The sequence below is a fragment of the Camarhynchus parvulus genome, chromosome Z, assembly GCF_901933205.1.
Source record: "Camarhynchus parvulus chromosome Z, STF_HiC, whole genome shotgun sequence".
Taxonomy (NCBI): Eukaryota; Metazoa; Chordata; class Aves; order Passeriformes; family Thraupidae; genus Camarhynchus; species Camarhynchus parvulus.
In genome coordinates, this window is record NC_044601.1 from 19,694,979 (window position 1) to 19,711,332 (window position 16,354).

The window sequence follows — 16,354 nt, forward strand, 5'->3', positions numbered from 1 at the left end:
ACTAGTTCTGCATTTGCAGGAATTTAATTATCACAAGACCATAATTTTTATGTCCCTGCCCACTACGAGGAGATTTGAGCTCAATGATCTATAAAAGTCTTGTCCAGCCCAAACCACTTCATGATTCTATGACTGTCTTTGTGACAAAGAAAAAATTTCCTTGGCAAATTCTCTTTGACTTCCCTGTGTTATATTAAAACAGTCAGCAAAACAAATCCTCACAACTTTGAATCTTTCTCAGAAAACTGTAGCAGTCTTCAAATGGAAATAAATCAACATAATCAAAATAAAATAAAGCAAATGTATGCACACATATTTGCTATAAATAAATGTGACAAGTAAAAATTGCCTAGTAGTCTGCTTTTGGATGTTGTGCTGTAGGATGCATTTGAAGAATGTGCTCATAGTTTACCAGAGACAAAGTGAATTAATTAATTTTCTTTGAAAAGTTAAAAGAACATTCAATAAAGGGATCATGACAGCTTTGAGAGAATGTGGATTAGAGTTTCAGCAGATTATGCAGTAACTTCAGCAAAGCTGAGCACACTGCCAGTGCTTGGCAAGTAGCAGTAATTGGTAACTTAAACTGCATTTACATTTTTTTTTTATTTATACATGTTTTAAAGCTGATAAAGGACTACTAAATATTAAAGCAACTTTTGACACAACTAATTGACTGAAATCCAGAAACTGGATGTTGTCTAATTATCAAATGAACATCAAAAAGAACAAAAAAAACTTACAGCTCAAAAAAGGAAATGAATTACATGAAGTATCTGCACTCAGTGTATCCTATTAACACCGTCTTTATTTCCTTTTTACAAAAAATAGAAATAACAACAGACAAAACATACTAAAAAAAAATATCAATGCTTTTGCCTTGATCTCACTGAGGAGCTGCTCAGGCAGAGTCCTGGATGAAACTTTGATAGTATATGCTGTTGACAAAGGGAAATAAAGATATATGACAATATATCCATGCAAGACACAAAGTACAAAACGTGTTCTGTGGCCTAACAAACATTTTGGAAGTTGCAAGTGTCATAACAATTTTCAAATTGTTACTTCTGCTCACCCATGCCTTTACACAGCACAGCTTACAAACAAGTTACACATACACATATATCATAAAAAAGATTTGTATATGGTATAACTGATACAAATTAAGGCATCCTAACAGCTGCTGTTTTGCTGGTGAGGGGTATGTCTCATATAAGTGTTTGAAAAGGCTATATTTCAGGTATTTCAAACAAAGTGAGACATCATGACATGTTTTAGAGGAAGAATTCCTGCAGCTCTGGCTCTTCAATACTGCTTTGACCGTCAGATTTCTGGATTTTCCAGTTGATGTCATCATGCCTGGAGAAAAAAATGGAGAAAATTACTCAGTGGTTACATTAAAAATACAAAGGGGTTGGCAATGTGTTTATTTACCCTGTTTTGTTCCACTTGTATGTATTGAAGTCTGAATTAATCTTTCTCTCTTTCTCTGGGCCCATTTTCTAGACACATGCTAAACAAAATACTTTTTAATATTGTGGATTTTTTCTGAGTTATAACTTCATTCTGAAATCAAACCTGAAAACCAATGGTATGATGAGAAGCTTTTTAAGTCACAGTACTAATTAGTGTGCTGTTGTCATGTTCTGGTAATAATGCAAAGAATATAAAAAAATTCCTTGTACTTTAGAGGAAAGTATCACAGTGACAGAAGGATCCACTACAATCAACATTAGACATATCCTATTGGTTTCTGACTCTGCCTGTAATAGAATTATCTTATCACTGTTAATAGTCATCAGAGAGAAATGAACCTCTCTATCTATTCTGTAGGAGATTTGAATGAAGCTTGCCAATTAGAGTAGAAAAATTAAGCACAACATATCTGTAGCACTCATTTTCTTTACTTCCTTTCATATGCTCTTGCTCTGAATTCCCAGTATGTTCACCTTCTCTTCAATTAACCTTCCAACTGATTGTTCACTAAGCATCTAATCCACAGCAATTTTCAAACCTGTTAAGAGCGTCACATTTGGTTATTAGTACTGAAGAGCAAAACTCCTGCAATACAACCATGACTAGCTGGTTTGCTGCTGCAGAGGACAGACACTAGAGTGAGACCAAGAGTGTGTATGAAGGAGTTTGCCTTTAACTCATAAGCCTGACTCTTGTAAGCTAGAATAGCTTTATTTCAATCTACAACCATCACAAAGAATGAAATATTCCCAATAAACTTACACTTAGGGTGGTTAGTTAACCTGGTAGTTACTTCAGGGTTTAAGAAGATGACCTCATGGTTTTGGGTCCTAATAAGAAATGCATGAGGGATCATTCTATTTTAAATCCCTCTACGTTCATCTAAATTACAGTTGTCCCCCAAGGCAAGATCAAAAGGCACAGAACTGAGCCAGACCAGACAGATTTTGCAGGACTGAGTCTGAAGAGATAAAGAGGAGCTTAACTCTTTGCCATACCTACATGTTGGCATTTCAGGTGCATTGCTGTTATCATAGCATTAACTGTGTATCTTTACTGAAGGACGCTTTATAAGGCTAAGACTAACCTGCTGCATTGGCCCAGGCTTGCAGAGTTAAAGAGCCTGTGGGTGAGTTCCCCATGTAGAGGCTCACTAGGCACATCAAAGAGCCCTTTGGCAGCTCTACAGTTGCAGTGTGACCTCAAAGAAAAGTTTTGGCTAATGCAGATGTCTCTAGGTGACCATACTGAACAGATACACTTTTTGCAACTGCGCCTCCAGACCTGAAAAAAATGTATCACTAATATTGCTAATTAGTAACAAAATTTCTAATTAAATTTCTAGCAGATTCTAGTGCCATATCGCCACTAATACATCCTCTCATGCAACAAGCAGTGACACATGATCCCAACGGTTCACCAGAGAACAAATGTAAATCTTCTGTGACAAAGTTACTTTCACATCCATGTTGCACTCTACTAGTATAGTTACTAGCTACTGGTTAGTAATTAGTTAATGGTTACTATTTTGTTGGACATAGAGATAAGCATTCTTTTTCTGGAGAATATATTTGAAGTTGTAATTTATCCAGCATTAGGCCTAGCAGTGGGATATTTGCTGTTTTAGAAGCATGCCCATTTTTCTATCTGACAGACATGATGATGGATTCTGCTGAGTGTCCCCATGGAGGAAGCAATTTTTGCTGTTCATAGCTGTACCTACGTACAGGGTTTTTATATTGATATGGTGAGTTACTGTTTATTTTAATGTAATGCAGATCTCAGATGACTCAAAGTGTGGGAAGGAACTGTTATTGGCATACAGGTAAGATGGAAAAATACCACAAATACTTGCTTGGAGTTCTAATATGCAAAAACCAGCTAATCCTTCCAAAAGAGGAAAAAATATCCCAAACCATCTTGCACATCCAAAATGTCCTCCAAAGCTTTAAGAAAAATAGGGTGTATCAAATTTAAACAGGCCACTAAAGAATTTAGCACAGTCTTCTACTATTAAGTGGTGACCAACTTGAAAAAGTAAACTACAAACCCTTAACGTACTTTGGGGTATTTTGAATAAAAACAAAAATTAAAAAAACAAATGAAAATAATAGAAGCTGAAGAAAAAGTGCTGGAAACTAGCTGGCAGGAATGCAATCTCACTGAAAGCAGATTTTGTATCTTGACTTCAGATTTCAGAAAATGCTAATGAAATTCCCTATTATAAGGGTATAGTGTCACAATGGGCTTGGGACAGTGTTTAGAACTATAACTTCCCAATGTAAAAATCTGTGAAGTTTTTAACCACCAAAGACCATCTTGTTTTCCAAAAAAGTTCTTTATTTTTTTTCAAAATAGTTCTGAAATGTTAATTATGTAGTGTCCCCAGACTATTTAGGGAAAATTCAAACAGTGTCCAGGATGTTCTTTGGTTACGCTCTTTTAAGATTTAAATGTCACAACTACTAGGCATCATGTAGCTGACAAATGACAGGCACCCATTTTGCTATTCAAAAATCACAACATATGCTATAGGTCATTACAAAGGCTAACTCAGAAGCTCTGAGAACCTTCAGTCTGTGTCCTGATTTCTGAAAAGCAAAATACAACTCCCATTCTTATGTGGTGTTTGGAAATCTCATGCCACAGACTTGGGCACATAGTTTGCCCACTTCCTGATTTGTGGGCACTGTAACACCTCCTCAAGCTATGCCAGTCGTGCATTCTGCTCCTTGCTTCCCACTCTGGTTCTCCAAGTGTCTGTGGTACTGGGGGCAGCTTTAGGACATGGTGCCTGGACCAGCAGTGCCTGCAGGGATAGCCAGGAGTTCGTGCCCAACCATCACCCTCCCAGCAAGTGACTCCACAGCCCTGCAGTGGCAGCCAGACATTCCCTGTCTCTCATTTCTGGGAAAATGCCACATTGCCATTCTCATAAGAGCAGTACACAAGGCAAGTGACAAATTACAACAACTGCCTACACCTAGGAGATGGCTCTAACATAAGGATGAGATTAATCATTTTCTATTCCTCTACAGGCAGCTGGATGTTTTGACTGGAACCTTCCCATTAATGCTCCCTCAGACTGCTGCTATCCAGTTTTCTGCACAAAAGTTTTCAGGAGAGAATGAAACCTCTTGGAAATCTTACAGTTTCTGCTTTCACATACACTGTGCCAATGGCTTCTGAACAAGACTCACATTTCCATTACAGAAACTGAGTTTTTAAGTATGGGAAGGTCCTGGCAATAGAAAACTAGTGAATGGACCCCCCTTCCTCCACGTATTAGATATTTAGAAAACACTAACTTCAAAGTTAGGAAACTTGGGGTCTTGAACTGCAGAATAACAAATATCAAACTAACTTTACATCTCAGTTTAATAGAAAAAGAAAAAAGGAATTTGTGAGGGTTAAGAGTTAAGTGAAAATGACAGGTCATTTTTAGATAGCATTTGCTTACAAAATAAACATTTTATCAAGTGTTGTTTTTTCCAACATATCTTCATGTAATTGAGGGACTGGTTTCTAACTGCCTGAATAATCTTGAGGGAACAGGATTAAATTAAGGACTTTGAATACAGTCAGAGTTAATCTGATATGAAAAAGTGTTAAAAAACAGATTTAACTTCAAAGTCTAAAGGAAAGTAAGGAAAATGTGTGAAAATAGAAGAGCACTTATTCTTACAGTAAAGCACTCTGCTTCATGTTCTCTGTATTCTCTTTAGAGATGAACTGTAGTCTTTTTGCTCTTCTCATGAGGGGAAATTTAATTTCCATTCTCATCTGGTACTTGACTTTTATTCAACAGAGGCAGAATACTCAGCCAAAGTCTGCTATATACCCTGGTGGATTTATGAGCATGAATACTTTCTGTACTTGCTTGGAACTGAAATCCTGTAGCCAGTTCAATGGTGACATCAGCAGAAATCCATCATAAATTTTTGCTTTTCTAGGAATTTAGATGTTCATCTACTTCCCCTTTTGTGAATCAATCAGTTTGAGTGCTTCAGTCACAATGTTAAAAAACACATACAATTTGAGAAAAGAAGGCAACAGAGATGCTAAACATTACCACACAAAAGCACATACCAAGCATAGTTACACAGCTCTTCATTCAACGTGCTAGAAGAAAGACTGGTGTAGCTGAAGTAAGGATCCTAAAGAAGTGCAACATCATAACAATTAAGAGCATGCACAGAGCTTCCCACATGCATAACATGGAAATCAACTAAAACATGCAGTCAGATGGCCACAGTAACATTTAAACAGATTTCTTTTTGCACCTGAATCTGATACCTCTTTGAGATATGTGCTGTGGTTCTTTGGGTTGGTATGAAAATTTATTCTTTCCACAGTTCTGATGCTGGCAGCAGTAACATGCAAACATGGTCTCTTCCCAGAACAAGCATTTTATATTGCTAGTATCAATACTGTTACAATTACCTCATACAATCCTTCAAATTTCTTAGCGAACTACAAAAAATGCTCATGGACCTGCAACCTATCAGAACATCTTTGAAAACAGACTGTCTTTTCTCCTGTCACTATGAAATCTGAATCATCCATTAAAAAAAAAAGGCATTGTGTTGTAAAAATACTTCGTTAAACTGGCTGTTCGACAAGCTGGTGCATGTCTTTAAAGACTCAAATCAGTAGTTCATATTGTGATTCTGACTAGACTAAGAAATGCAGTCCCACTTCTATTTAGCCCTTTAGGTCTTCTTTGAATTTTTCGTTCAGTTTCATTTAGTTTCATTTCAGTTTGCAATAGCAATAGCTATTAATGGTCTAATAGCACCCACTAATATGGACTATTCACTATTTCCCAGTTCTCTCTTTCCATTCTTTCTTTTGCCTCCTCTTTGCCTAAGATGTTCCTGCATTTTTCTCCCATTAACTTGTCATACTTTTTACAGTATATAATTCACTACTGCTGCCCCTCCTCCTATTGGCCTCTTAATGTATTTTTTATCTTGAAATTACTGTTTTGCCTCATGTCTTTCCATCTACTGCTTCCCTCCCTGCCTGTCTTCCACTGCGGATTAAGTCATCTACAATTCCCTCTCACTCATCTCTATTGTATCTCCAGATGCTCGCACTTCTCTCCACTCCATAAACATACTGCACCCACAGTATTTCCTACATCTGTCTCTTCTATTCAGTACAAAATCACAGAATCACAGAATTAACTAGATTGGAAAAGACCTTTGAGATCATCGCGTTCAACCTATGACCTAAAACCTTGAAAGATGCATTTGCTCGAAGTATTTTCTCCTATCTTTTAAACAAGAGGACCAGTCTTTAAAGTGCACACACCCCTCTTTTCCTTAGGTTCCCAGAAAAGGCACTCTGTTCACTGTAGAGAGGGAAAGACCTGAACCCAGTATGTTTTCTGACAGGCCAACCATATGCTCTGACACAAGAAGACTCTGTGCTATGAGAAGAAGGTGGCCAAGGAAGACTTGCTGCCGACAGCTTCAACACCTAGAGTTGGCTGTAGCTCCCACAGAAGCATGAAGGACCATTTCTGCAATATTTCCGGTTCTTTTTCTTTTTTGGTTGGCCTCATCAGTCTTTACAGGACAGGACAGGGCTAGTCCTTCAGTTATTTACTCCTAAGAAAATGCATGATTTCATGACTGGAATTCTCATTGTACATTTTGTCACTCAGGCAGCACCAAACATCATTTCCATGTGAATCACATCTCTGTGGAAAGCTTTCAACACAGAATACGGGAATCATGTGCCCTAAGAGCACAGACTCTATACATAAGCAATACCTGCCACTCCTTGGAAAATTCTTCCAAAACTGAAAAGTGGATGGGCTTTCTGTAGGTCAAATACAATAAAGTATTTGTGTGTATTGTTTTGCAGTAGAAAGGCAGAAGGAAGAAGCTGTCACACTTATGCATTACTTAATGAGACAAGAAAAAAAAAGGCCCCTCCTTCTTTCAGTGTACTCACTGGCTTGTTTCTTCCTTTTGAGACAACTGCTGGATTTCCCTTGCTTTCTGTTGTCTTCCTTCCTAGTGAGGTAAAAGGCGGCGTTGACGAGGTTTTGATGACGTTTGCTGTTTGACAGTTGTTGTTGTTATTTTGGTTGCCACTCAGTGTCTCCATTATGGACCGAAAGGCTCCAAAAGGCCTTTTCAGCTGGTCCCCTGCATGCTCCCCAGAGCTGGCTGGAGCCCGCACGACTCCTTTGTTCCGGTCTTTATCCTTTTCCTCATTTAGTTCTGACTCTGCTAGCTCCACCTGCACCACAGGCTCCTCAAAAGTTACTCGAAGTTTCAAATTTTGAGAGGTTCTGCGCTTTGAGGATGGAGACTTGAGAGCACTCTTTGGGCTGGTGGCAACCTTCTGGGCAGTGGCACTGTCAGTGCTGGATGGAGAGCTGTCTGCACAGAACTGGTTCTGCGGGATGGTCCCAGACTGATATGGGGCTTCATTATCCGCATCACTGCTCTCCGAAGTAGGGGAAGGACTGTGGCCGTCCACAGACTTAGAGACCCTGATGCCAAAAGGGAAGCGCCGTCCTGCTGTGGAAGTGTGCTTCTTAAGCATCATGTTTAAACTCTCTGCGCTCTCAACACTCTCCACTATAGGCTGAGGCCTTGGTTTGTCAGTTCTTTTCACAGGGGTGTTCTTGTGGTCCTCAGAGTTAGCTGAATCTGTATCAGACTCGCTGAGAGACCGCTGCATCAGCTGCCTCAGTCGGGCTAACTTCAACTCCCTTTTCTCTGGCAAAATCTTCTTCACGTTCTTGGTGGATGCATGAGCATCCTGAAATTCCAAAGTCAGCTTTTCCTGCGTACAGACATTCTCAGAGATTTCCTTCCCCAGCAACTGGCGCAAGATTTTATCGGAGTCCTCATCTTTTATCTTAGCCCGAGCACGAGTAGATGTGCTCGTTCCCAAGCTGCCAAGAATCTGAATCCCATCTTGGGTGTTCAATTTACTTTTTGGGGGAGACAATTCATCTGCTTCAGATGGTTTCCACTGGGGTTTGCCAGAAGCAGGAGATGAGGGCAAGCTTAAAGAAAAAAAGAGGAAATGTCACAGCAAAATTAAGGCATACCTAAAATGTGAAAGTGGCATTTCCAATATATGTGTCTGTCTCAGTTTATTGTTACTTATCCTTTTCATCGCTACTCACATGGAATTCATTACCATGATGCCACAGCAAAGATTCCATAGAGAAGGATGTAATACTGTTTCTACTCCTGTGTAGAGCTTGAGTGCCTTCATTTTCTCTTACAAAAAAAAAACAAAAACAAAAACAAAACCCAAACCTCCTTAAAATCAAAACTTAGAACAGCTATTCAAACACCAAATAAGACTTTATGAGGAAAACTCTAGAGAAATTACTCCTATTTGTGAGAGCTGACATGCAAAAAATCTCCATAAGGCCAAATGCCTACTATTCAAGTCACATCATAATACAAAACTAGCTTATTTTAGGTCCTGTTTAAGTACCACCTCTCTGCATAGCATTGATTTCATAAATCTAAACTGCATCTGGTATTAATAATAACAACCATACAAGACCTCATAAAAAATCAGGGCAATTTGCACTGAAAACCTTTTCAGATATGAAATACTGAAAAGCAAGAGAAAGGTGACATGAATGTATTTCATACTAATAGAATAATAAATTAAATTTAGAGCTCCAATTCTTTTACAGAAAGAAACAGCAATTTCAACAATGCCTGATTTGTGAAGAATGTAAATTGCAGAGACATTTTCTTTTCCCGTGACATATGCTAGAGGTCATAACACTTCACATTCTTACTTTAAACCACTTTTCCTCTAAGCAAGGACAAGGTGACAAAATTTAGGTTTTTGTGAGGTTGGTAAGTACCTCGTGCTCTGATGAGTCCGTAGTTCTCACAGTGTAAAAAATTCACATGCCTATACTAAACACCTAATTTTCAATTAATTTTATGCCTTTTTTTTCTTGAGGCAAACCTACACAGTCTGAAGAACATGCATTTATCTACAGTGCACATTCCTAATAAAAGGGATATTTCTCTTAGATCTGCTACTGCCTCCTTGGATGATGAAAATATCTACAAGTGAGTTCCAATTAGAATGAAAAGTAGTAGTCAACTACGAAATAAAATAAATAGAGTGTAATTTTCAGACTTGGTTACTTAACCAAAGTCGAAGCCTGCCCTTTTACAGGAATAATGAATTATGAGGGATTTGCTTTCACCTGATCTTATCTGGTACTGAAAGTAAAACAGTCCTGGTGCACACCAGAACTCAGATGAGAGAGCACTTGGAAAGATCAGGCAGCAAAAATCATAGAAACCAAATGAGCTGGAAAACAGCTTTTGGTCCCATTGTCCCTGCTGAGCTGGCACACAGGGAAGACAAAGATTCCTTAAAAAAGGCAAACCCCCCTTTTTCCAGGGTGGTTTTCTACTTCAGCAGGAGTTCGGAGCTTACAGACCTTTCCTAGCTGAAGTTCCTTTACACAAATGTGTCTCCAATCCTAATGTCTTTGTTATGTACAACTGCAATTGTTTGCACTTTTTCTGAAATAGTGACACATGAAACTCAGGGCCATGGAGCACTTGTACAGGAAAACGCTGAGGATTCTGTGAGAATTGAAAAAAAGCAGTCACTGACTCTACAAGTTCATACTTGATGACCACAGCTAGGATTGTCAATGTCTGCAGAAGCTTTTATGCCAGCTTTACATTTTCACATATATATAGCCTCCTAAAAATTCTGAAATAGGGAAAGCACTGTATATGGCTTCCAGAGAGGAAAATAGATTAAAAAATAAGGATAAACCAAGCTCTATTTGCATGTGAGTTACTTTATTTCTTTCAAAATCATCTTCAGATTGCTGTGAGAGTGAAGTCATGCTTGCTTCACCTGCTTCCATGCAGACCTCTCACTGTCAGAGAGACCCAGTCCTCTGCATCCTCCTTTAATGTCTGAAACTTACGTTTCTTTCTGTGACTTCTGACAGGATAAGTAAACAATAGCTTCCAGAGATTTGACTTTTTATACAATCTAGAGCAGGTAAAAGATTTAATGAGTATAAGGAACCGTATTAATACGAAAGCAGGGGTTTTTGGTAACTTTTTATAACTTACTACTAAAAGTAATGTATGAGAGACCAACAAAACATCAACCTTTACATCTTTCCTAGGGTTTCTAGGATCTTCTGCTGTTCATCTAATTCAAAACATATTACATTCCACTGTAAAATTGGCTTTCACTCTATTGGGAAGCAGGGACTATTCAGTTTATACTCAGAATGTCAAACTCTAGAAGCTCAGCTTCAAGTCCAAGAGGTAGCCCCACATTTTCTTTACAGAACGCATCTACTATTTAGCCAGATCACAGTTTCTCCTGATAACTGGTATATTATGAAAATGTGCAAATCCAGGCTGCAGTACAGTTCCAGCCACCTTACCTTGGGGATGTGGGCAGTGACTTGCCCTCTGACCGCTGGGCTTCTAAAAGCTGCTGGAGCTGGTTCTGTAATGTCACACGTTCCACAGTCTGCCTGCAAGAAAATGTAAGACTGTTTGCCTCAAATTGTAAAACTGACTAACTTACATAAGCAAGTTACAGGAAAACTGATACTACCCTTTCAACTTTGAATTAAGGAAAGAAGTCCCCTTCACTTGTACTTTATATACTAAATAGAGAACTTATAAATAAGAACATAGAGAGTTTGTGCTTCTGTCTGAATTTCTGCTGACATTTTGTGATCACTGTAAAAGAACAACTGAGAAAAACTTATTTGTCAGATCAATTATTATACTTCATATAAGGACAAGTGTATGATTATAAGCACCAGTGAATTTAAACTGACTCACAGACACAAAAAATATGGTAAACTTAGGGCATTTGTTTCTTATTTGTTTGTGGAAAAGAACAGAAAGCACACAGATTAAGTAGTCACTTCGTACATTCAGTGGATGGCCTTCATCATCTGGGCAACAGCTCAGGAAACTGCTCTCTCCCTTTCTATTTGCAAATGAGCTCAGAGAAAAGTTTCTGCCCACTGGAAAGGATTGGTCCAAACTACAGCTGCAGGATGGAGTTGGCTGTTTGATGTTTGTACTACATCTGCTTGTTGTGCATCCTTTTTCAAAGGTCCTACCTGGGCTCTGCATCCACCTTATCCCGGTACTATACCTACCCAAGTGTATCACTTTCAGTGTGGTGTTCTGATCTACACTGTTTTTCAGATAACTTTAGAGACCAGCACTTAAAAACTTGCAATAGTACCTAAAAATTGTCAATGAGAGTGATATCCACAGTAGAAACTCCATTTTCCATTTGCCACCTGTAATCACTGTTTGTCCTACAACATATCTATTTTTCTTGGATGGTCTCAGTTGAGCATTATAACCTGCAAATCCTCAAGTACAAGAATGGTAGATCAATTTGCACAAAAAGATCATCTTTTTCCTGCTTCCATACAATTCAGACATTCCATTCTTACATCAGAATACCCCTTTTTGTTGACCACCACAGGTAACATCTGTTTAGTGATCTGTAATTTACAATGCATCTAAACACTGCACAGAGAGAATTATTTGAAAACTTCTAGAAAATTAGAGATTTTGAGGTTTTTATTCCCTGATCCTGACCAAATAACCATGGGAAAATTACTTTTTATCATGTTCCCCCAGGCTCTGCTTCTGTTGCTGTCTGTGTTTTAGTACTTTTATTCTTGTTGGATTTGCAGAACTAAGGCAGTTCTCTACCAATGAGATGGACACTTTCCTAGCTCACATGCCATCAGCAAAAGATTTAGCTGTGCTCCAAATGCAGTCCTTATAACTGGTCATGTCAAGGCCAGAAAGAATCCAGATCACTTTTTAGAGGTTGTACTTACAGGGCTGGCAGAAAAAAAAATGTTTTAATATATCAAAGCGAATTTGAAAAGTGAAATAGAAATAAAGGTGTGATCTTGACATACTGCTTTGCATTTTACAACACAGCCATGCTTTATAGATCCTTTTTTCCTTTAATTTTCCATCTTTCTTCCTCTGGCCTATACACTTCCTTAGACTATTTTAAAATTAGTTCTACCATCTGTCAACATTAGCTTATATTTCAGATTGCCAGATACTCTCCTATAAGAGCCAGTGAAATTCTTTTTAGGTTGTGATGCAGTACATCTGTTTTCTTTTCCTTTTATCATTCCTTTAATTTCTTTTTCTAAATAATGCAGCTAACAGTTTTTTATGTGTTTAGTTTCAGTGGAGATCTATGACATGTCTAGCTTTTGAGGTAATGCTCATTCCCCTTAAATAAATTATTGTGCTAAAAGAGTTGAAGTTTACTCCATTTTCACAATTTAACTAGTTAGTACATAAGTCACAGACACCCACACTTCTTGCCAGCACTATCCCTAAAGATAAATAACATGCACAAATATATTTCAAGATAACAATGGAAACGAGATCACAACTTTTTGGAATAGCAATAGTGCAAATTATTAAAGCCAGACTGATTTAGGAGACAAGATCTCTGTAGCTTCAGAGGAAAGAGGGTACACTCAATTTATTATAATTGATGGCCGAATTCTGGGGATCTTAGCTTAGCCAATGCTCCCAGTGACTAATATGTAAGGACTCCTCAGTGTCTAGTTAGGCATCTGGGGACCCCAGATAGGTCCTTATGGAATCAGAGAGCTCTGTAACTGCAGAGAGAAAAGGCTGAGGCACTGGGCTCTGCAAGAGTATATCTCATAGCATGGCTTTTTTATTTCTTTTTATTTCTCAGTTTTTGGTGTTTTTTTTTCAAATAACACAAGAATGACTATGCTACAAAGCAGAACATAAAATGTCTTAACTAAGTGAAAAAGAGATGAACATTTCAAAGCTTATATTGGGTTTCTTACTGTATGTCTATATACCATGATCTAGCCCAGTAAAAATCCCACACAATGAAAAACCACACCAACCTGCACACACTTTACCATACCACTATGGAAATTTCTTATTCAGTTATTTTTACAGCTGCTCCTAAGATGTTCCAGAAAATAATTAGTTTCTTTCATACAACACAGAAAAGTGCCTACAACAGAGAATATTAAATTATCTTCTCAACTTCATCTTTTGACTCATGGTTTGTTTTGATCTTTGGCTTGACAGCATATCAGAAGAATCCTTAGGTGTCTCACTCATTAATTGACTTGCCCATCCAGGTCCATAAATGTAGGACAGTACCATCTGGAAATGCAGGTCCATTTTCAGGCAGCATTGCAAAAGAAGTCTATAGAAGCACTCTCTATGTCATTAATTCTGACATGGTCTTCAGACCAGGAAAGCCCAAATAATACAAGTTATACTGCAAGTAGGAATTTTCTGCATTGGCAACTACAGATTCTTTTGGGCAGGTGAAATCAGTGAGAGAACAACTAATATTGTAAGACCTGCGAAGACCTCAGGAAGTAAAATGAAAGCAAATTACTTTGTATAGCCTGTATAGGAAACTTCTGTGACTGTCCTAACTATTGTGTTTAGCTGAGAAAGTCATACTGGAGTGAAAAAAATTCTGTAATTAGCAAGAGATTTAAACCAAAGCTTGCATTTTGAAGCCAGTAACACCAGGTCTTTGTGGGCCACTTTCGTTTCTACCTATGGAAAGAATTGCTTGGAAAGAATGGTTTTTTCCCTTCTAGGGGAAACCCTCAGCTAATCCTCTTGTGAAGATTTGATGGAACATTTGTAATTTCCACTTATTTCCTTCTTCCAAATATAAAGGCTTTTGCCCCTAAATGGAGAATTAGACTCAGCTCAGAATATTTTTCTATACTCCTCTGAATTTGTCATCTGAGCTGCTTTGGTTCAAAGAGCTGAAAGATGTGAAAACTGGAAAAAAAACGATGTTATTGTTTTGATTTTATGTCTTCTGTTAATAAATGGCTCCAAACAGTATGATGGTTCCCTAGAACTCCTCTTTGTTGTCTGATGACTGGAAGAACTCATAACAAGAGAATGGAAGATGATACATCTTTCTTTGGGTTAAAACCTTTGAAGATTTAGGTCTTGATAAGTACTTGTCTAAGAGAGTTTCTGCACTGTTTTTCTTCTTGCAGAATATCAAGAAGATATATCAAGAAGAATATCAAGAATCTTTCTTAGGTTGAGGAAACAGTATTACCAGATGAGGCTCCTTTATTTCATCAATAAAGCACTCAAAAAAAAGAAGATTGCATTATCAGCTTGTGCTTATGGAAGCTGAGGGAAGGCTGGGAAACACATAAGAGCCCTCAGTGTTTTGACCCTTCAGGTAATCCATCATGATACAGCCATACCTCTTCTGTCCCTACAGCAGTGTTCATTAACCCTGGTGAATATCCAGGAAAGCCAGCTCAACTGCCCAGGTTGCAGTTATTCCTACCTAACAGCTATGTTACGTACATTTCAAAGAATGAGATAGCAAACTTGACTTCCATCTGTTGACATCTAATGTCTTCAGGATATTCTTAACTTTTTTCAGGATTTTCAGAGGTGTTGAAGACAGTGAATTCTTCTGCTATGAATAAGACCCCCTTGACAAGGTGCTCCATGGATGCACTTTGTACTATCCTTGGATTTTTCAGAAGGATGACAACTGCAAAACAGGGCAAGAGTCTTCTTCCATCATCCCTTCTGGCTCCTGAGCATGAGCCTCTGAACATGGCATTTATCAAAACCTCCTATGGCCTGAGGCCTGCAGCCCAAATAGCCATGCAGAAGCTGCTCATTCAAGCAGAAAACAGATTATTTCACTGCCTCAGTAAACTGAAACAGGGTTCCACAAGAGACATATCTCTGTAGAAGAGGCAGAAAAGGCTGCTGCTGCACTTACTGAAACTAATCTGAAGCCTGAAAAATAGGCTGCTGAAGGGATGGAGATTTAACTCCAGCTGAAACCAGCAAAGAAACTCCTCAGGAGCCAGATAAGAATAATTTCAATTACTTCTTAGGGATGCAGTCTGTGAGACAACAGGGATACTTGGTAAAGTGTTAGTGCTTTTGTCATGAAAGTCACAACTAGAGTATTTCTGTGGGAGTAAGCAGCTTGCTGACTCACATAACAACTCCTTTCTTTCCAAACGAGAGGCAAAACTTTTATCAAGTACTGGGTGAGAACAGAGAAGAACTGAAACATGGGTATTCTGCAGCTGCCACCTCTACTTCCTGGTTGTGTGTGTTTGTGTGGTTTTTTTTTCCTGCTGAATTATGGAGAAAATATATTTCATCATATTACTCATGATAGGAGTCAGCTGCTAATTCTGTCTTCTAGAGAAATGCCTTATGTTTATTTTTTTTTCTTTATGTCAGATGATAGTATTTTTCAGCAAATGGACCAAGTACAACCAGGTACATTGATATATCCAGGGGACATTGTTAGGCTATAAAATGATGAAAATGGTAAATATTATAATGATCCTCAGTTCAGCGTTTGTATTTTTGACAGTATAAATGTAATAGCATGAAAATACTGCAAAGGGGAAATGTAAACATAAAGACAGAGTTCACTTCCCTGCTACTGTCATGGACAAAAGAGTTTCAACATGGGGGATTTAACTCGATTCATGGTTTATTAGCATAAATATTTCACTACTGGTTCAGGTACTGGGAAACAAAGAAGGAAGACATTTAAAACATCTATTTCCCCTTTTCCAAGCTTAACTTCTCTCCCAGATTCACCTGCACACCTAGCTCCTTTTCACCATTTCCAGGCTTCACTCCAGATACCTCTCTTGCCCTCTTGTCATTGCTGCAGGTTACCCCCAGTCTTTTCAGCCACATTCAGCCACATGCAGCACAGGTCAGGGTTCATGTGCAGCACTTTCTCTCTGTTACTCCTTTCCTCCCACCCTTTCCTGTTCTCTAGTATACGTCTT

At 38.3% G+C, this 16,354-nt stretch overlaps 1 protein-coding gene across 6 annotated transcripts in view; it reads right to left on the minus strand.

Moving 5' to 3' along the window:
• Positions 1-790: 790 nt before the first annotated feature.
• The window catches only part of SNCAIP (synuclein alpha interacting protein), an 89,487-nt gene continuing 73,923 nt past the window's right edge, over positions 791-16,354 (minus strand). For 5 of the 6 annotated variants that reach the window (XM_030969314.1, XM_030969309.1, XM_030969312.1 and 2 more), the window contains 4 exons: positions 10,910-11,002; positions 7,441-8,509; positions 5,566-5,633; positions 791-1,359 (listed from right to left, as the gene is read on the minus strand). In XM_030969314.1, coding sequence (XP_030825174.1) covers positions 1,275-1,359; positions 5,566-5,633; positions 7,441-8,509; positions 10,910-11,002 — 1,315 coding nt within the window. In that variant the 3' untranslated portion in view covers positions 791-1,274. The remainder of the gene's footprint in view (positions 1,360-5,565; positions 5,634-7,440; positions 8,510-10,909; positions 11,003-16,354) is intronic. The other variant, XM_030969315.1, reaches the window with a different exon arrangement.